This window comes from Tripterygium wilfordii, chromosome 11 (assembly GCF_013401445.1).
Source record: "Tripterygium wilfordii isolate XIE 37 chromosome 11, ASM1340144v1, whole genome shotgun sequence".
In the NCBI taxonomy this organism is placed as follows: domain Eukaryota; kingdom Viridiplantae; phylum Streptophyta; class Magnoliopsida; order Celastrales; family Celastraceae; genus Tripterygium; species Tripterygium wilfordii.
The window spans coordinates 3,985,593-4,008,282 of record NC_052242.1 but is presented as its reverse complement, the minus strand read 5'-3'; the positions used below and the strand labels follow the sequence as shown (position 1 = coordinate 4,008,282).

Below are 22,690 nucleotides of genomic sequence, written 5' to 3'. Positions count from 1 at the left end.
AATCAGAAACAAAATAGGGTTTATTGATGGAACCTTACATGTTCCTTCTCCTGAAGATATCAATTTCCAAGTCTGGAAACAAGGAAACAGCTTGATCAAAGCTTGGATCACTAACTGTGTTGCTCCAAGTATCCTCTCCAGCATTTCTATTTCAGACACAGCAGAGGAGTTGTGGTCAGAAATTAAAGGCAGGTATTCAGTGGCAAATGAAACTAGGGTTTTTGAAATCTACAGAGAACTAGGAAACATGAAGCAAAAGGGGCTAACAATCACAGAATATTATTCCAAACTCAAGGCTTTGTGGGAAGAACTCCAAGAGTATGAGCAGATTTCAAAATGCAATCATTGTGACACTCACAGGCAGGTTCTAACAAAGAGAGATAAAGAGAAGCTCATGCAATTTTTATTGGGATTAAATGAGGAGTATCGACATGTTAGCAGTCAAATTATATTGATGAAGCCTTTTCCTGATGTAAAGACAGCATTCAATGTGATATTACAAGAAGAATTGAAACAAAAGGTCACCAGCACAGAGAAAGGTGTACCATCTGATGTCATGGCTATGGCTTTCAACAAATTCAACAATACTCAAGCAAGCCAAGGCACAAAGAACAATTACAAGAATTCTCAACCAAACAGAGACACAGACAGAATCAAAAGAGATAATGATGGTTTCAGACCAGCTCAAGCAAACAAAGAGGCACTATTTTGTAGATACTGCAGAAAAGACAATCATACTATTGAGAAGTGCTACAAGCTTCATGGTAATCCAAACAATCCATCAAAGAGGTTCAAATCAAATAACAACAATAACAATAGGAGCTATTCCGCCAATCAAGTGGAAAGTTCAGGCCAGAACAGTTCTGCTGATTTGAACAATGATCAGTGCCAGCAGCTCATATCTTTTCTTCAAGCAAAAATGGTCAATTCTGACAACTCTACCCAAGAGCATCAATATGTGGCCACTGCAGCTGCAGTGGCAGGTAACAATTCTTCCTATTCTACTAAATTTCCCACTAAATGGATTATTGATAGTGGTGCCACTGATCATGTTGTGTGTGATATACATTTACTTGATACATATCGTACTATCACAAATGCATTTGTGTCACTGCCAAATGGACAGAGACATAATATAACTCACATAGGCACTACTAAACTCACAGAACATATCACTCTCACTCATGTTTTGTGTGTTCCTACTTTCAATTTCAATTTGATTTCTGTTAGCAAATTAACTAGCAATGATAAATATGCAATAGTTTTTAGAAAAAATAGATGTGAATTGCAGGAGATACTCACTATGAAGAATGCTGGGATGGGAATGACTGTTAAGGGATTATATCTGCTGAATCATGATCAAAGAAGGAATTTAGTTTTTGGGAGTTCTGTGAATTCAATCATTAGCTCTAAGATATGGCACATGAGACTTGGACATCCTTCTGGGAATGTGTCCAAGCTTCTGCCCCTAAAGATAAAAGAGGATTCACATGATTGTGTAGATTGTCATTTGGGCAAGATGAAAAGAAAACCTTTTTGTTTAAGTACTACTCATTCTAAGGAATGTTTTGAACTTGTCCACATGGACATTTGGGGTCCTAGCAATGTAATTTCTATTGAAGGTTATAAATATTTCTTAACAATTGTGGATGACTATTCTAGAATGACTTGGATTTTTTTAATGCATTCTAAGGATGAGACAAGAAAATATATTACAGGATTCATCAACTATGTTAAAACTCAGTTTACAAAAAGAATCAAAACAATAAGAACAGATAATGGTAAAGAGTTTCTCATGTATGAATTATTTACCTTAGAAGGCATTATTCATCAGAAAAGTTGTCCTTACACACCCCAGCAAAATGGGGTTGTGGAAAGAAAGCACCAACATTTGTTAAATGTTGCTAGAACTCTCAGATTACAAAGTAATTTGCAAGAAAATTTTTGGGCACATTGTGTCCAAACTGCAGCTTTCTTGATCAATAGACTACCAACTAGAGTGTTAGACAATAAAACACCTCATGAAATTTTATATAAGACCCCTATAGATTACACCATTTTAAGAGTGTTTGGATGTTTTTGCCTAGCTAAAAACAACAAACCTCAAGGATCTAAATTCAATCCTAAAGGTGTCCCTTGTTTATTCTTAGGATATCCAATAGGAACTAAGGGTTATAAGTTACTTAATCTAGAAACACATGAGTTATTTACATCTAGAGATGTTGTTTTTCAAGAACACATTTTTCCCTTCAAACATAATACTGATTTGATAACATCACATGCTCAAAATGATTCAGTGAATACTAGAAACAACATTACAGAAAATGTCAATACAACACCTAAAGAAGTAGATACAAGAACTAGAAAGAAACCTGCACATCTTGCAGATTATGTCTGTGACATTTCTGCCACACAGCATTCATCTTATTTGCCTTTCTTTGCTGCTATATCAAAACACCAAGAACCAAGTAAGTATACAGAGGCTTTAAAAGATGAACAATGGTGTAAAGCTATGAATCTTGAAATGAAAGCTTTGACAGATAATAGGACTTGGACATTAGTTGAATTACCTAAGGATAGGAAAGCAATTGGATGTAAATGGATATATAAAATTAAGTACAATGCAGATGGGAGTATTGAGAGGTACAAGGCTAGACTTGTAGCTCAAGGTTTTAGTCAACATGAGGGATTTGACTACAAGGAGACATTTGCTCCTGTAGTCAAAATAACAACTGTTAGGATATTCTTGGCTTTGGCAGCCATGAATAAATGGATTGTGCATCACTTAGATGTACAAAATGCTTTTTTAAATGGTGATTTAAAGGAGGATGTTTATATGAAACTCCCTCCAGGTTTTCCGAACAAAAATAACAAATTAGTTTGCAAACTAAACAAATCTATCTATGGTTTAAAACAAGCTTCTAGACAATGGAATGTAAAATGTAAGCAGGCTTTAATCAATTTCGGTTTTACTCAGAGTAGGGCAGACTATTCTCTATTTTACTATAACAAAAATGGAAACAACATAGTACTCTTATTATATGTGGATGACATGGCCATAGGTAGCAACAACATCAATTTAATTAATGAAGTCAAGACTTATATAGGTTCCTATTTTAAAGTAAAAGACTTAGGTCCTCTAAAATTTTTTTTGGGAATTGAAGTTACTACCACAGATAAAGGTTTATCAATATGCCAAAGAAAATATGTTACTGATTTGTTAAATGATGCAGGTCTTTCAGAAGCTAAACCCAGCAAGTCCCCTATAGATACCAATGTTAGATTATCTAGTTATCAAGGAAAACCTCTGGAAGACCCTTTCTGTTTTAGAAGGGTAATAGGTAGACTTATGTATCTTACCATTACCAGACCAGATATAAGTTTTACTGTTAACCATTTGAGTCAATTTATGCAAAAGCCTACAGATTTACACATGCAGGCAGCTAACAGAGTCTTAAGGTATGTCAAAGGTACTCTAAATCAAGGTCTTTTTTATCCTTCGACTAACACTCTACAGGTCAAAGGATTTTCTGATTCGGATTGGGCTACATGCCCGGATACTAGAAGGTCTGTTACTGGATACTTCATCAAATTAGGAGATGCCCTCATTTCCTGGAAATCCAAGAAGCAGAAGACTGTTTCAAGGTCCTCTGCAGAAGCAGAGTATAGAGCCCTTGCATCAACAACTAGTGAATTAACATGGATTCATGGTCTTTTCAAAGAACTACGGATTAAAGCAACAACTCCTATGCATCTATTCTGTGATAATCGTGCAGCTATGCACATTGCCACAAATCCTGTTTTCCATGAGAGGACCAAACACATCGAGCTAGATCTCTACTACACCAGAGAGAAGATTGAACAAGGTTTGATTAAGCTTACCCATTTGTCTACGCATGATCAACCAGCGGATCTTCTCACCAAGCCTCTTTCAGCTCAACGGATTGATCATCTAATCTCCAAGCTGAACATGATCTCCTCCCATGCTCAGCTTGTGGGGGGGTGTTAGATTCATGCCCTTCTCCATCGCCTCCTGTTGGTGTGTTGTTCTCCAGAAGCTTCACAAGCTTCTTTGAAGCACGATTGTTCTATTGCCCTAAGTGTTTTTCTTTGGGTTTTTCTCTTGGTCTCATTGTTCATGGGCCAGCTTTTCTTTACATATTGTTTTGGGGCTTTCTTTGTTTCTATGGACTTCTTAATTTCTAAGCCCAATTGTATTTCTTTTATACTTTGTTTTTATTTCTTTAATTGTCTTGTCCAAGTCAGTAGCCGTTTCTCTCAAACAGGCTACTGACTTATTTATGGCAATCTTAGCCATTTGTACTTTTACTTTTGAACTTTGAATCAAATGAATTCCCTCTCTACAGTGTCTTCTTCTTCCTCCTTTCTTTCCTCTGTAATTGTCTGATACTAATTCTGCAAGTTACCAATTCTAAGTTACGCATAAACATCATTTTATATTAGACTAAGGGCATAACAACACATCATAAATAACATAAGAAAGATATTACCAAACTTAACATAAAATAAAATGCAACTCACCAAACAATATTGTCTTTATTTATTTATTTGACACTCACTCACACCCTTATGAGATTCTTTTCTTCTTGTTTCTTCTTTATACTGTAATTTACCAGTCCTTTATGGGGCCTGTCTTAACAAACCACTCTGTCTCAATCCAGGCCAATTAATGATCGATCAATACCATTCACAATCCCACAAGCACATGTTAGGGCTGTCGACACAGCACGTATGAGGAGAATCAAATGGGCTCTCTTGTCTGCAATTCAAGAATGCTTCTTTTTCAGACTCGCCAGCGCCACCAAATATTTCATTTGAATCACATTCTGGCATCCCCGTTGTTGTCGTCGATCCCTCCTTGTTAATATTCGACTCCACGACGTTATAGCTAACGTCCAAAGCAGCGCCGCCGTCACCACCACATTCGCTAGCGTTGGGAGAGAAAACTTCCCAATTGTTGAACAAATCTAGCGAATCCAAGAACTCGAAATTGTCGAGTGAACTCGACCCGATATTATTATGGCTATCGCTCGGACCCACTTCAGCTGGTTTAGGCGACAAAATGGATTTTAGCATGCTAGTCTCAAGCCGTGCTGAGCCGAGCCGTGTAGCCGTTTTGTTAAGCAGCTTAGCCGAAACAGAGACACCTGATTTTTGGACCACGTCAAGGCCAGTATCGTCAATGCATGGCGCTGTGTGAGTCTTACTATTTGATGCCGAGCCCATCATTGACTGTACGGTGTGGAGATGTCGGAAAGGTACGACATTTGTAGCTAATTTGTTGAGCACGTGGGCCGACCATGAAATGCGCCTGGCGGCGGGCTCACTCTTGTCCTCCTGTCCATCCGAAGTCACGTCGTTGTCAGTCAGAGGAGTGGGCCCAATGGGCTTCGGGGGATCAATACGCTTCTCCGTTGTGCGTTTCTTGAGACGAGTGTTCCAGTGATTCTTGATCTCGTTGTCCGTTCTTCCTGGTAAGTGCCTCGCTATGACCGACCACCATTAAAAAAAAAAAAAAAATACTCAAACTTGTAATATTTCTGTAAGAATTTCATCAGCACTGTAAATATTTCTATAATGTAATAATAGAGAGTCGAATCCACAACTCCCATCTTAATTCTAGTAATTTTTTCACTTGTTTATGATAAAAATAAGGCTAAAAAGTACCTCACAGCCATGAATTGTTTGGGACAAGCAAACAGATCTGTGAATCATCATATCCTACTTCTTAGAGCAATTGCAATGATGTATGTAAATTTGTTGGGGCCAATTATGTATTGGGGATGTGTTTTGCTGATATGGCTGAACCAACAAAATGAGGTTAAATTCATAAGTCACTGAAAGATATCCCAATTTGTAATTAGGTCACCTAAAAAAAAGTTTCAAATTTGGTCACTCAGTATTCTAATTTTAAACAATTAGATTATGAGGGTTCAATTTCGATCAATTAGTTGTCGGAATTTGTTGACATGTCGCAAATTTATCGAAATATGATATAAAATTAAAATAAAAAATGTCATGTGGAATTATAAAAATGATATGGAATTTAAAATTAAAATTAAAATAAAAATGAAACGTGGTATATATCAAAAAAAAACACAAATAAAAAGGTTTGAAAAATAAAAAAAATAAAAAATAAAATTCTCTACCCTCCTCTCCACCTCCACCGCCTGCAAACCCTACAAATCGAAATATGTGTTTAATGTCACATTTATTTGATGAAATCCAACAATTATTTCTAATTAGTATTTGTTTGGTATTTATATTCTTGTTAATATTTACTTTTAATTAATCTAGTTTAGGACTTGGGTTTCGGTTAAGGTATAAAGTCATTTTCTATATAGTTTTGGTCTTCTAGTTTGAGTAAGTTTTGGGTTGTTTGCTTTCGCTATATAAGCCGGTAGAGTTGTACTTATTTTAATCAATCAAAGAAATTAAACAAAAATATAGACTTGTTCTCAAAATCGAGAGATTTGTCTCAACCCAACTTTGTTCTTAATTCCTTTAAGATCAAGGTTTTCATCATTAGTACTTTCATTGAAAGAACTCGTCATGGATTCTAACAAGAATCGTATCAAAGCCAACCTTCAAGCATTTCGCATGGAGATTCTACAACAGTTTGCCCTAATCCAGCAACAACTAGTTAAGCTTGACGACTTACTCCTCAAGAGTAAAGATGATCTAAATAAATTATCAACGTCTATTTTCGATTAAGAAAAAGAGGAAAACTTAAACATGAATTCTATTGATGTGGGAATAGATGAATTATCGGTCCCAATATTCGATGGTTATCTAGATGACGGAGATTTGTTGCTGCAAGAAGAGATCAAGGAAGAAATATTGATAGAAAAGTCAAACATTATTCAACTAGCAAATCCCGACAATATTATGGTGTTTGTTGAATATGTTGATTTTGTCATTCCCAACTGGTTTAGCAAGATCAAGAATTTTTCTATCTCTTTGATGATTGAAGTTAAGGGTTCAAGGAAGTATTGGTCAATGATGCTATTCTCGACAGAGTTTTTACTACTACTACTACTACTCTTTAAAATTTGAGCTTGAGTTTTCTCCAACAGGGGGAGATTGATGCAGTGGTTAGAAAGTTGTTCAAGATGCAGTATCATCATTGAGGACAATGATAGTCTTGAAGAGGGAGGGAATGATGGGAACCAAGAATAGACAAAACTATTATTAATATTTATTTCTAATTAGTATTTGTTTAGTATTTATATTCTTGTTGATATTTGCTTTTAATTAGTCTAGTTTAGGACTTGGGTTTCGGTTAAGGTATAAAGTAGTTTTCTAAGTTTTGGTCTTCTAGTTTGAGTAAGTTTTGGGTTGTTTGTTTTGGCTATATAAGCCGGTAGAGTAGTACTTATTTTAATCAATAAAAGAAATTAAACAAAAATCGAGACTTGATCTCAAAATCGAGAGATTTCTCTCAACCCGACTTTGTTCTTAATTCTTTTAAGATCAAGGGTTTCATCACTAATAAAACACACTTTATGCTTATTCATGCCCCCAACAAATGAGTGGGGATCATCATTTGACCCGTGGGCCTAGACATGACCTGAGATCTTGGGCCAAAGCCAGGCCCGAAGGCTGACACCTCGGGGCAACTTTGGGCTAGTCCGAGCCTGGCCAATAGCACCATACATTATTTTTATATATATGTGTGTGCAGTTGTGCATTGTCTTTGTATTATATATATAGACAGTGCACAACTGCATTGTCTCTCTTATTATATATACAGGCAATGCAATGTCTGTATATGTCGATTATATATATAGACAGTGCAATATATATAATATATATACATACGCATATATATAATATGTATATATCACAACTGCATGTCTATTATATATATAGACAATGCCGTTGATATACAATATATAATACATATATAAATAGTAAATAGTAAAAGTCTGAAAAATAAAAAAAATAAAATTCTCCTCTCTCATCAACCCTACCAACCCCCGCCACCACCACCCCACCCACTCCATCTCTACCCTCCTCTCCAACTCCACCCCTGTAAACCCTACAAATCGAAATACATGTTTAATGTCACATTTATTTGAAGAAATCCAACAATTATTTCTCTACCAGAAGAATCAAGGAAGGGTATTGGTTTTTCATTTTTTAATTATTTAATAAATTTTTTTTTCAAAATGACGTGTATGTGCCACATCATAAAAAAATGACAAGTCAACAAATTCAGGCAAGCAATTGATCGGAATTGGACTAAAATTACCTAATTGTTTAAATTTAGAACATTCAATGACCCAATTTGAAATTTTTATCTTTGCGTTACCTAATTGCAAACTGGTTTATCTTTGATTGACCTATTTGAACTTAACCTGGCTTATTTTTTTTGTGTAACAGAAGTGAGACACAATATTAATTTTGGTATAGTTGTTAGTGTGGGTTAAGTGGGGTCCATGTGTTGGAGCCAACACGAAGGTCAATCATGTCCCATGTCTCCATGCTTAGAGCAACCACAATGGTAAAATTTTGCTGGGCCAACAAAAATGTATTGGATTTTGTGTTTTGTTGATGTAACTGTATTGAAAGATTTGTTTTGCTGATGTGATTGTATTGGAATATGTGTTTTGCTGATATGGTTGTATTGGAATTTTGTGTTTTGGTGTAGTTTTGTTGGGGACAACATGGAGACATGAAATGTTGTTGGCCTCCATGTTGGGTGGGAAGAGATAATGTATAGGTATTTGTGTTTTGCTGATGTGACTGTATTGGGAGATTTGTTTTGCTGATGTGGCTGTATTGGAATACGTGTTTGACTTAACTTTTTGTGTAATAGAAGTGATATTTTCGTTGGCCCAGCAAAAATGTCATATTGCATTTGCTCTTAGCTGAACAAAATAGGAACAATAAATTTGCATCATTGTACACTTCCATTATCATGTTTAGACCAATAAAACACACTTTATGCTTATTCATGCCCCCAACAAACGAGTGGGGGTCACCATTTGGTCTGCGGGCCTAGGCCCGACCCGAGACCTTGGGCCAAAGCCCGACCCGAAGCTTGACACCTCGGGTCAATTTTGGATTGGCCCGAGCCTTGCCAATAGCACGATACATTATATATATACATATATATATATGTAGTTGTGCACTGTTTTTCTATTATATATATAGATAGTGCATAACTGCATTGTCTCTCTATTATATATACAGACAGTGCATTGTTTGTATACGTCAATTATATATAGACAGTCCAATATATATATATATATATATATACTTACACATATATAATATGTATATATCACAATTGCATGTCTATTATATATATTGACAATGCAATTGACATATAATATATAATACATATATAAATATTAAATAATTAAAGTCAGGTCGGGTTTAACTCAAATGCCCAAAACCCGAGCCTTAGGGATCCGGGTCTCATTTTGAAGGTTAAACCCAACCTAAAACCCGCTTCTCAAAATCGAGCTCAGGCCTGAAAAAACCGGGCTGGCCCGATATCGACCCTACAAAAGAGTATCGTTATGGTTGTTCAACCTTAAATTGTTTGGGAGAAGCAAATAGACTCCTCAACCATCATATCTAGTTAGTGGAAAGAGATGTTTCAAATCATTTATAGCTTTAAAGGTTTAAAATTCTGATTTGATGGTTCAGGAACCTATTTGCTTGCCCCAATCATTTATTAGTCCGTACTACTTTTTAGCCTCTGATAATAATAATATTTTATAGGTCCTTAATTTTTTCCTACATTCTAGAGTAAAAAATGAAATAACTGCAAACAAAAACTATATTATATATATATATATATATATATATATATTGAATTTCTATATATATATGAAGAAAAATGAGCTTCACCTGTTGCCTAAAGTAGTTTTAAGGTTGATAATGGTTTGCTCTTCATCTGAAGTGAAACCTCCTCTCTTAATGGCTGGACTGAGATAATTAGACCATCTTAGCCTGCAACTCTTCCCACACCTCGAAAGACCTAAAACAAAAACAAAAACAAAAACAAAAACAAGAGCTAAGTTTTAAAGCTAGCTAGTTATATATGGGGGCTGTACATGGAACTCCAATCACAGGTGTATCAAATTCTAACTGCACACAGATTGATCATCAAGTGACCTGCTTTTTGGGGCAAGGTGCGCCACCCTCCTTCGCCGTGCTCTTTAATGGCGGCAATGAGCTTTTGATCTTCATCGGCCGTCCATGCTCCTTTCTTGAGGCCTACTGCATTGCAACATGGAGGAGTCCTCCCCATTGTTTCTCTTCTTGTACGTGTTTGTTGAGAGAGAGAGCGTTGAGAACACCATTACATATTATCAATAGTGGCAGCAGCTATATAGCTAGGTGACCTTTAATGGGACGACGAACAAGACCATCCACACAAAAAAAAAGAAGTATTAGTGTATCACAAAAGCCCACGTACTTTATAAAACGGGTCAATTGAGTCCTCTTATTTTTTTTCGAGTCATTTAAACCCTCATACTTTGAACAATGGGATAGACAAACCCTTCTTGCTCATTCCGTTATAACGACGCTGATGTGGCGGTTAAATTTATGCTAGGTATTTTTTATTTTTTTATAATTATTGACGTTACAGGACATATGACATTGACCAATAAAATAATGACACATGTCATTTTAAAATTAATAATTAAAATATCAAAAAAATCTGAAAAATCATAATCATCTTCTCCAGTCAAATCTCCATCTCCACCGAGATAACAAACCCGAAATCCACTTCAATTGCCCACACCACCGTACCAACCTCTTTCTCTTTCTCTTGACCAAGTATCCTGACTGTATCCTGATCGTACCGACCCATTTTGTAAAATACAGGGACTTTTTCGATACTTCTCTCTTAATAATAATAGCAGCAGCTGATTGGAGATACATTTATTTTCTTCTTTTTATTAGATTAAAGGACATATTGATTCACCATCAGTATCAGTGTGGTCCACTCGTACAATTCATTAGGAATGGGAAACTATTAATGGAAAATGACATATTAATATTACTTTCAAAACTGTTGGACATCTAGGTCTACTCAAAAAAATTTTATCCCTCATAAGTCCATTTTTATTTTTTATAATATTTAAATCATTTAAATTTTATATGATTCCATTTTTGCCCCTTTTTAAAAGAGGATTAGAGCTAATATGGTTTCTCTCTTGTTACTTTCTTTATATGCTACATCTCTCTCTTATCTCACTACATTTTCTCTCTCTACTGCATCTCTTTCATCACAACAACTTTCTCTCTCCTACCGCCTCTCTCTCTCTCATCACAATAGTTTTCTCTCTCCTACTGCATCTCTCTCTTTACTATATCTTTCTTTCTCTCTCATCTCTTTTTATGGTTGTCGTTTTTGTCCAAATATGGTTGGGCATTATGCTTCTCTATAAGGGGAGTCCAATGGTGATTGTGGTGTTATGAATTTTCGTCAAAATCGATCGGATCTGAAGTTTTTTCAAATAGTAACACCGGTCGACCAATATTACTGTTTTAAAATGGTCGGTCATATCCGGTGGTCGTTTTGGGTCGTACTTGACTGGACATTGTGTGCTTCAATGAAGGGAGTCCAACTGTGATGGTGGTATGACGAACAACCGCCAAAATCGACCGAATCTGAAGTTTTTTTTCCAAATAGTAACACTGGCTGACCAATGTTACTGTTTTGAAATAGTAACATTGACCGACCAACGTTATTGTTTTAAAACGGCCATATCCGGTGGTCGTTTTGGATCGTACTTGGCTAGACATTGTGCGTCTCAGTGAGGAGAGTCCAACGGTAGTGGTGGTGTAGCGAATCGTCGTAAAAATCGACCGAATCTAAGGCTTTTGTCTTATGGTGGTCTCGCCTTTCAGATGGTTTTCCAGGCCAAATGGACAGCCGTTGATGGTGGTGGAAGGTCGATCAGAGTATGTTCATGGTGATTAATCCTACAACCATAAGTTGGGAGCATACTAATCCATTTGCATTTAGTATATTTTTGGGTATGCACTGGGCAAACCATCACCTGTGCAATAACCCACTAATCATGCATAGCCGAGCAAGCACTCCATTTGTCAACGTAAAAAAAAATTCAAGCATTAAATTGTCAATATTGAATCGGTGGATTTGTTCTTGTGTAATTGTAGGTAGGTGCTGTAGATAACTTTCATTTTTTTTTTGGGTAAAAATGGGTAGATAATTGATTCATAAGAGAGAAGAAGAAGAAGAGAAGTATAGTTATTGTGAGAGGGGAATAAGACAAAGGTAAAAAAATAATTAGCATATTAGTGATAGTTTAGAGGGATAAATTTTTTTGGATTGGACTTAAGTGTCCAAAAATTTAATAAATGGTACCGGCTTAGAATTTTCTCAACTTTTAATCAGCTGGTCCAGTCCACTCACTCTCATTACTTCAAGGATTTAGAACTTTTCAGTATAGGAAATAGCATACTTTCTTGATATAATTAAGGTACATGCAGCATGCTCACAAGGTCCAAACCCTATTTTATATATATATATATATATATATATATTACGTAAATGTTTCATTACTAACAAAAACCTAGGAATAGGAAAGGAAACGGTTAAAATATTTTATATGTCCTCATCAAACTATCATATTTTTCTCGATTATGTTCTTAAACTTTTTTTTCTACCTTCTATCCTCAAACTATTGTTCTGCACATCCTTTCTATCCCGATTCAGCTTTTCACTGTTACAGTTTACCAAAACGCCTCCGTTTCTTGTCTTACTGCTGCGGCATCGTTTTGTTGCAATCCCTCAACGCATCGTTTCATTTCTTGTACTTTTTATTATTTGTTTATTATTTCCTTTGAATTCAAGATGACCGTTGGTATCATCTCTGTACAAATACTGCAAGGTTACCGTTTCTCTGTAACTTGCATTCTTGAGAATTTGAATTCATCTGCTTCCGCTCTCTCTCTCTCTCTCAAAATTGGTTTTCTCAAACTATTTTATGGTATCGGAGCAGTAGGTTGGAAGAACCGATCTATGGCTCACGGCAAGTTCAACGCCCTTCATAATCCTTCTACTTCTACTTCCACAGCCCCTGTTTCAGAGCAACCAACTCAGTTTCAAGTTCATTCTTTGTTCCCTCAGACAATGAATCAGCCCACAAACCCTTTTCGAAACCCATACTATCTGACCCATTCAGATTTTGGCTCAAACCTGATTTCATTGACTTTGACAGGAGATAATTTTCATCTTTGGATCAATCATCTTGAAACTGCTCTGAAGGCCAGGAATAAAATCGGTTTTGTCAATGGAACACTCAAAGCTCCAGAGGAAGACCACCCTAATCATGAAGACTGGGTTCAAGTGGACAGCTTGGTCAAGAATTGGATTACCAATTGTGTTTCTGAAGACATAATGGTGAGTGTATCCACGGCACGAACATCACATGAGCTATACATGGACCTGAAGAACAAGTATTCCTCTGCAAACCCCACTAGAGATTTTGAATTGACAAAGGCTATTTCAAACATCAAACAAAATGGATCCTCTATTACTGAGTATTATGCAAAAATCAAGGCTCTTTGGGATGAGCTTTACCAATACAAACAAATTCCTACATGTCAATGTGGTAAGTGCACTTGTCATATTGGAAAGGCTTCTATGGCTGAAATGAACAAGCAGAAACTCCTGCAGTTTCTCATGGGGCTGGATGACATGTATGAACATGTCACTAATCAAATCCTTTTAATGGATCCTCTTCCTGACGTCAACAAAGCTTTTGCCCAGGTGGGGCAAGTGGAAAGAAAACTTATCGTAAATCAAAATGGCAAAAGTGCAAACCAGAAGGAAACCACTGCACAAGACTCTATGGCTATGCAGGTTGGAGTCCAGAACTCTGGAAAGGGATCTTACAATGCTGGCAAGGACTTCAAAAACACAAATGGAAAGAGGAATAATGGAGAAAGAGAGAAGCTCTTTTGCAAGTATTGTAAGAAAACAAACCATACTGTGGACAAGTGTTTCAAGTTGGTTGGGTTCCCTGCTGAGTATGATCAAAACAAAAGACCAAGACAGGGAAATTCAAACTTCAATGACAGGAGGAACAACTTCCATGCTAATCAAGTGGAATCCTCAACTCAGAACCAACAAGGAAGTTCAATGAAAATGTCAAATGAACAATGTCAGCAGTTAATTGCTTATCTCAAAGGGAATATGGGACTCGGAGATACTACAAACCACACACCTTCTATTTCAACTGTGGGAGGTAACAAAATTCTCAATTCAAACTGGATCATAGATATTGGTGCATCTGCTCATATAGTATGCATGACAGATTATTTTTTCTCATCACATAAAGTGCATGATTCATTTGTTACATTACCAAATGGCACTAGGCATAATGTCAGTCACATAGGAGAAGTTAAATTAGGAAATGGATTGATTTTGAAGGATATACTTTGTGTCACAGACTTTAGTTTCAACTTGATATCAGTATATAAGTTAATTAAGGATCAAAATGTTGAATTGACCTTCACCCCAACTTCATGTCGAATGCAGGATTTAATCACATTGAGGAAGATTGGGATGGGAGTCGTGCATAGTGGTCTATACCTGTTACTAGACGGTCTGAAACCAGAAAAGAAAACTTTTGGAGTTGTTAATACAGCATTGAAGGACAATATGTGGCACAAAAGATTAGGGCATCCATCATATAAGATTACTCAAATGTTAGGAGGAGATTTTGCTGCGGAAAGTTGTAATGACTGTGACATATGTCACTTAGCTAAGATGAAGATAAATGAATTCTCTCTAAGTAAAACTAGGACCTTAGCACCTTTTGATCTAATTCATGTAGACATATGGGGTCCTAATGCTGTAACCTCTTATGATGAATATAAATATTTCCTTACTATAGTTGATGATTTCACAAGAGCCTCCTGGATTTTTCTAATGAAGGCAAAATCTGAGGTTAAAAATCATATCCAACACTTCCATAACTATATTAAAACACAGTTTAACAGTAGGATAAAGATCATAAGATCTGATAATGGATTGGAGTTCCAAATGACAGACTACTATAAGAATGAAGGGATTATACACCAAAGGAGTTGCCCCTACACACCTCAACAGAATGGTGTGGTAGAAAGGAAACACCAACACATCATCAATGTCAGTAGATCATTAAGATTGCAATCAGGTTTACCAGAAAAGTATTGGACAGATTGTGTACTCACTGCTGTTCATCTTATAAACAAACTACCTACTAGAACCTTAGACAATAAGAGTCCATACCATCTTCTGTATAATTCAGAACCTGACTACAATAATCTTAAGATCTTTGGATGCTTATGTTACTCAAAGATAGTTAAACCTCAGGTGTCAAAATTTGAACCAAGGTCGAGGAAATGTGTTTTCTTAGGATATCCTTGCAATGTGAAAGGATATAAATTGCTGGACTTGGAATCCAATGAAATTTTCTTATCCAGAGATGTTATTTTCAGTGAGGATAGATTTCCTTTTAAGGAAGAACAAATGAATACTCAAGGGACAGCCCAATCAAATAACCAAACACCAAACATAGATGAATCAAACTGCAGAAATAAAGACACTCTACAATTAGAGACTAACATTCAAGTCTCAAAGAGAAATAAGAGAACTCCTGCATATTTGAATGATTACATAATTGATCATGCATCATATTGTAAAGTTATTGATCATAATGCTTCTCAAATCTGCTCTGATAATTCATATTTTACTGCTTCTATTATCACTCATCATGAGCCTAGAAACTTTAGAGAAGCCTCCAAAATTGATCACTGGTGTGATGCCATGACTCAAGAAATAAAGGCCCTACATGAAAATAATACATGGACTGTAGTTAAATTACCTAAGGATAGAATGGCAGTTGGTTCAAGATGGATTTATAAAATCAAATACAAACCTGATGGTTCTATAGAAAGATATAAGGCAAGGTTGGTGGCACAAGGATATACTCAAACACTAGGCTTTGATTACCAGGAGACCTTTTCTCCTGTTGTTAAGTTAGTAACAGTAAGAACTTTTTTGGCTCTAGCCACTTCTAAGAATTGGAGCATGCATCATTTGGATGTACACAATGCCTTCCTTAATGGAGACTTACATGAGGAAGTTTACATGAAAATGCCTCCTGGTTTTGAAACTCACAGTGCTGAATATGTTTGTAAACTAAATAGGTCTTTATATGGGCTTAAGCAAGCTTCTAGACAGTGGAATATTAAGTGTAAAAATGCCTTGTTGAAATATGGTTTTACTCAGTCTAAGTGTGATTATTCTCTCTTCATATACACAAGAAATACTTCTAAGGTTTTATTACTTCTCTATGTTGATGATATGGCTATTGGTGGTAATGACTTAAACCTGATTCAAGAGATAAAAGACTACATAGGAAAATGTTTCAAGGTTAAAGACTTAGGAAACTTAAAATACTTCCTAGGATTGGAAATCCATAGATCAGATAAAGGCATAACAATTGGTCAACAGAAATACATTTTGGATCTTTTGTTTGATACAAATTTCAGGGATTGCCAACCAATCAGCTCTCCCATGGACACAAATTCAAAGCTTGCTTAGGATCAAGGAGAACCTCTAGAAGATCCTATGCAATACAAGAAACTTGTTGGAAAGCTTATGTACCTCAATGCAACCAGACCAGATATAACCTTCACCATTAATACTCTAAGTCAATTCATGCGAACTCCCACAAGCTGCCATCTCAAGGCAGCACACAGAGTCCTAAGATATTTGAAGGGCACCACTGACCAGAGTCTGTTCTTTCCTGCTAAGGAATCCCAAACCGTTGAAGCATACTGTGATGCAGATTGGGCTGCCTATACTGACAGTAGAAGATCAGTCACTGGTTACAACATTATGTTTGGAGATGCTCTAATTGCCTGGAAATCCAAGAAACAGCAAACTGTGTCACGTTCTTCTGCTGAAGCCGAATATCGATCCATGGCCTCTGTCACCAGCGAGCTAGTCTGGATAAATGCTTTGTTGAAAGACATGTGTATTCAAGTGCAGAAACCTATTCATCTCCACTGTGACAGCCAAGCTGCAGTCCACATCGCCACAAACCCAGTTTTTCACGAACGAACAAAGCACATCGAAATCGATTGTCACTTTGTTCGTGAAAGAGTTGATCAGAAATTCATCCTCCTCAAACACATTTCTACTCTGCTGCAGCCAGCTGATATCTTCACCAAACCAATGACAGTGAATCAACTTCACCAATTCATGTTCAAGCTGAACCTAACTGGCAATCAGTTACCTTCAGCTTGAAGGGGGGTGTTACAGTTTACCAAAACGCCTCCGTTTCTTGTCTTACTGCTGCGGCATCGTTTTGTTGCAATCCCTCAACGCATCGTTTCATCTGTGATTTATTTCTTGTACTTTTTATTATTTGTTTATTATTTCCTTTGAATTCAAGATGACCGTTGGTGTCATCTCTGTACAAATACTGCAAGGTTACCGTTTCTCTGTAACTTGCATTCTTGAGAATTTGAATTCATTTGCTTCTGCTCTCTCTCTCTCTCAAAATTGGTTTTCTCAAACTATTTTATTCTCCACAATCTCGTCGGTTCTAGTCTCCAATCCAGGTGCAGCTGAAGTCACCACACAAGTCGCATCTCTGACTTGGGCTCGACGTGAGGGTGTGAGGCATGGAGTGGAGGATTGCTCTCTGATTTCTGGGTTCATGCTTCGTCCAGCAACTTTGGATTAGCTGGAGCTCGATACCCAGACGACAATAATCGTCGATTCTCCGGCGAGGTTGGCTTGATTTTGTTTTGATTTCAATATTGATTGGTTTTCCTTTTCTTTTAATTTGTTTAAAATTTCATATTACATGTGGAATTAAATCAATTTAAAAAATTGATCCAGGTGTCAACTTCGTCAGAGTATATTAGCCACTTGGATGTCATGTCAGCATTTCACCGGAGTCAACATCGAAAAATTGACTCGGGATATAGAAACAATGTGCAAAACAATAGTTCGAAGATAGAATGAAGAAAAAAAATAGTTTAAGGACATAATTGAGAAAAATGTGATAGTCGAAGGACGTATATAATATTTTAGTCATTAAAACAAATTGTGTATCCTTGTGATTTAAAGTTGTTTTAGATTTCACAATCATTGTTTGATTTTTATTAATTCTTTGAGCTTAGTTTATACATCTTCCTAGTCATAGATATTCTTAGTCTTACTATATATATATATAGAGGTCAAACGTACACTATCAATAATTGTAATTCCTCACCAATCACGAGGGTTCAAATACCATCAGAGAAACATGAGTCTAAACATGATTTTTTTTTTGTTTCTATGTGTTTACCCTGACATTGTTGTATCTTCAATCAAACTATCTTTCAGGTTCTAATTGTGATTTTGCATCTCCACTTTCTCTCTATCAGATCTTGCATCCAAGAGAGGGGATCATCATTTTCTGTTGACATGATTTTATGGTTTTATGGAACAAAATCTTCTGCATTTGCATGTATGTCTCCTGAACACTGGAGCATTTAATTTTCAATTATGGGCAGACTAGTTCTTATGGAACAGGACCAGGTCAATTAGTACAAAGACATGTAGAGCTGGGGCCTAATCCTGAATATGAGATCAGAAATGAACATTAAAAAGGTCTCGAACCTTGTACGTTCTGGTTCAAAAGTAATACTAAATTTAAATTTGCTGCAATTGAAGAAGAAGTGCCAAAAGTACTGGACAAAAATTATTTAAGAGACACAACAATAATTGTACCACTCAAACATTTGGCAGTTGAGGCATGTTTTGAGTCCAACAAAGCAAAGAAAACAAAAATATCTATTATAAAAGCTGTAAATTAAGGCAGAGCTTCACTTTTCATTGATACCGATTGTAAATATATACATCTGTGATTTGTAATGTTAACGCACAGATTTGGAAAATTATTGAGTCCTAAATATATTCAATCACATTCCTAGTCTTAAGCTATTTCTCCAAAACTCATGAATATCTTCGTTACGTACATGTCTTGTATCACTCACAGCGGGATCCATTGGCAAAAGAGATAGCTCGGAGCTTCTCTTCAGAGTAAGGTGTTGATATTTTTTTTAATTTAATAATTGTGCATGGGGCCCACAGCTCATCTCAACATTGTCAAAGTTACTTTTCCCACCACAACGATAGGGATCTGCCAGTAGGGCTCGGCATCGGGCCGGGCTGGCCCGGCCCGGCCCGACTTTTTTGGGCCCAGGCCCGGCCCGGGCCCGGGCCCGGTTTATTTCTTCGGGCCTCGGGCCGGGCTCGGGCCGGGCCAAACTAAGAATATGAGGCCCAGGCCCGGCCCGGGCCCATAAAGTTCGGGCTTCGGGCTCGGGCCTCGGGCCGGGCTCCCACGGCCCGTCACTATTCATCCTCTTTGGAAATTATAAAATTAAATTGTTCATCATAGGATTCGAACTTGGGACTTTTAGAAAGGAGAGTAATGAACTAACCAACAAGCCAACTCTACTTTCATGTTATATTTGTCAACTAATTAAATTATTATCTTTACATACCACATGTTATATTTTTAACACAATTAAATAATTTTAGTTTTACCTAATCAGTATTGATTTTAAATTTTATATTATACACATATATAGTTTTAAATAGTTTAATTTTATACTTATTTTATAAAATCTTAGGGTCTTAAGATTTTATCAACATTTATGAGTAGATGGTCATATTATGGCTTTAGGGTTAGTGCTTAGGTTTAGGGTTTAGGATTTAAGATCTTTAGGGTTTAGGGCATTTAGGGTTTAGGGTCTTTAGGGTTAAGGGTTTAGGGCTTTTAGGGTTTAGGGGTTTTGAGTTTTGGGGTTTAGAGTTTAGGGCCTTTAGGGTTTTGGAGGATAAATTGTCATCCCTGCTTACAATTGATTAATGTCATAATTGTACTTTAATTTTTACACAATTGAACAATATTTTATAGAGTGAAATATATACGTATGATGTGTATATATATATACACATACATTGCAATAATATATATATACACACATATATTATATATTATATATACATATATACAGATATATATGTGTGTGTATGTATATATATATATTACATGTATATATGTATGTATATATATGCAGACAGTGCATGCACTGTCTGCATATGTATATATATACACAAATACACAGACTGTGTATTTGTGTATATATATACATTATTTATTTTTATATGTACATAATATAAATACATACACACACACATACATATATATACACACACACATACACAGACAGTGTGCACTGTCTGTGTATGTGTGTGTGTATATATGTATGTGTGTGTGTATGTATTTATATATACATATATGTAAATATATACATATTATGTACATATAAAAAAAAATAACGTCGGGCTTGGGTCGGGCTCGGGCTCGGGCCGGGCCAAAATTGGCCCGAGATGTCGGGCTTCGGGCCGGGCCCGGCCCAAAAAATGGAGCCCAGGCCCACCCAAGGGGTCGGGCCGGGCTGCCCAGGCCCGGTCTACTTTCGGGCCGGGCCGGGCTTTGGCCCGCGGGCCCGGGCCGGACTCGGGCCGGGCCTAGGCCCGCGGGCCAAATGGTGAGCCCTATCTGCCAGAGGGATCCATTGGCAAAAGGGAGGCTCGCAGCTTCTCTTCAGAGTTAGGTCCTGAGTCCTGACATCTTTTTAATTTAATGAAAATGATATGTAGCTCAATAGATTTATTCGTTTGATTTAATCAATGGAATAGTTTTATTTCCACTATTTTATCTCAGAATTTATTATCCAAAAATTTATTATTTCAATATAGATTCTATTGTTTTTTAAAGCACAGTCTAAAATTCATTGTTTTAATTCTCAATTCATTTGTTTTTGAAATTCCATTGAAAAAAACAATGGAATTAAGATTTACTCAATAATACTCATCGACAATGGATCTCGTTAGAAAGGGTTTTATACACTGATTCTGAATATGTAATTTTTTAAAAAATCCAACATGTATTTTGAGAGTTAAAACGTTTTAAAATTTCGTTTAAGAGACTTAAACTTTATGAGCTATTACTATATGGATTACCTAACACTACTGTTAATTTAATAATGAAAAATTTTATTTACATCCCACTAATATACTATCTTTACATCACTTTTTAATTTTATTTAGTTTACATAAATACCTTTTTTACAATAACATATTAACCCTACAAGCTAAGCCAAAAAGACAACCATGAAAACTGAAGACATAAACGCTCATTCACCAGAAACAATGAGGAGAAATAAAAACACAAAACAAAACCTTAGTGAAACAAAATGACATTAATAATTGTGCATGGGCCCACAGCTCATCATTGTAAAATTTACTACTTTCTTTTTTTTAGAAGTAGAAGATGGGCCCACTTTGTATTAATTATTTGTTATTTTATATACTAACGTTAGTTTTTAGTTCACTAAATATCTCACAATATATTTCACATTTCACAACTTTAGCTCAATTTTTTCCATTAGAATTGAAAATTAATCTAACTGCTCTACTAAACGAATCCAAAGACTTGCATGTAGTGCACTAAGAGCACTCACATCAGAGTATCTTAAGAGATTCTTTATTTTATTTACTTAACATCACTTTTTAATAATTTACAGCATCTCTATTTAACAATAATTTGAAGTGGATATCTAGATGTAGATAACCACAATTACAAGTACATATTTTAGCTACTTTTTAGAGATATTGATGCAACAACATTTTTACAACAATATGTCATTTTCGTTATCTATTTTACCTATTTGCATAAGTTTAAAGATACGGATGCAAATGTTCTTAGAAATAAGGATATTAGCAATTAGGGATGTCAATTTGTCCCCGACAAGCCCCGATCCAATCCGTCCCATCCCGCGTGGATTTTTCCAGACCTGAGGCTTGTGCGGGGAGGAGACGGGGCAAAAAATCTCAACCCGCTGGGGGGACGGGTATGCCTCCCAACCCGCCCCGCACCCCGCCCCACTATAGATGTTCATATATGTGTGTGTATATATATATATATATATAAAACATAATATAGAAAAATATTTATTTGTCTAAACATATACGAATTTGATATTATTATTAAAATCAAAGTAACACCTAAACCCTAAATCCCTAAACATAATATCATCATACTCTTAATTAGATTGAATAAATGTTGATAAAAACTTACCCTAAACCCTAAGTTAAATATGATTCTCTAGTCTCTATTCCTAAGTCAATTGAATTAATCATGATAAAAACATAGGACCCTAAACCTTAAGTTAAATATGACCCTATACTCCTAAATCCTAATCTCCAAAAACCTAAAGGCCCTAACCCCAAAAACCCTAAAGACCCTAAACCCTAAAGGCCTTAAACCCTAAACCTAAGTACTAAACCCTAAAGCCATAATATGTCCCTCTACTCATAAATGTTGATAAAATCTGAAGACCCTAAAATTTTAAAAAATAAAGTATAAAGTTAAACAATTTAATACTATAGAAGTGTATGATATAAAATTTAAAATCAATACCCATTAAGTAAAACTAAAATTATTTAATTGTGTTACAAATAAAATAAGTGGTATGTAAAGATAATATTTTAATTAGTTGACAAGTGTAACATAAAAGTAGCTTTGGGTTGTTGATTAGTTCATTACTCTAT

At 35.9% G+C, this 22,690-nt stretch overlaps 2 protein-coding genes across 2 annotated transcripts; both read right to left on the bottom strand.

Moving 5' to 3' along the window:
* Positions 1–4,698: 4,698 nt before the first annotated feature.
* LOC120008687 (transcription factor MYB20-like) lies at positions 4,699–7,679 on the bottom strand. Its single transcript, XM_038859070.1, has 2 exons — positions 7,592–7,679; positions 4,699–5,507 (listed from the first exon to the last, which is right to left on the bottom strand). Exons 1-2 carry the CDS (start codon positions 7,677–7,679, stop codon positions 4,699–4,701), a joined length of 897 nt encoding a protein of 298 aa, XP_038714998.1.
* A 2,202-nt stretch (positions 7,680–9,881) lies between these two features.
* LOC120008529 (transcription factor MYB122-like) lies at positions 9,882–10,288 on the bottom strand. The gene is made up of 2 exons (XM_038858884.1): positions 10,153–10,288; positions 9,882–10,015 (listed from the first exon to the last, which is right to left on the bottom strand). The coding sequence occupies exons 1-2, from the start codon at positions 10,286–10,288 to the stop codon at positions 9,882–9,884; spliced, it is 270 nt and encodes an 89-aa protein (XP_038714812.1).
* Positions 10,289–22,690: the final 12,402 nt, after the last annotated feature.

Coding starts and splice junctions, on each gene's coding strand:
- LOC120008687 (XM_038859070.1), bottom strand. CDS start 7,679: ATGTATGGTGCTATTGGCCAGGCTCGGACTAGCCCAAAGTTGCCCCGA. Junction 5,508..7,591: donor GCTTTGGCCCAAGATCTCAG/GTCATGTCTAGG, acceptor GGTCGGTCATAG/CGAGGCACTTACCAGGAAGA.
- LOC120008529 (XM_038858884.1), bottom strand. CDS start 10,288: ATGGGGAGGACTCCTCCATGTTGCAATGCAGTAGGCCTCAAGAAAGGA. Junction 10,016..10,152: donor CACCTTGCCCCAAAAAGCAG/GTCACTTGATGA, acceptor TTTTTGTTTTAG/GTCTTTCGAGGTGTGGGAAG.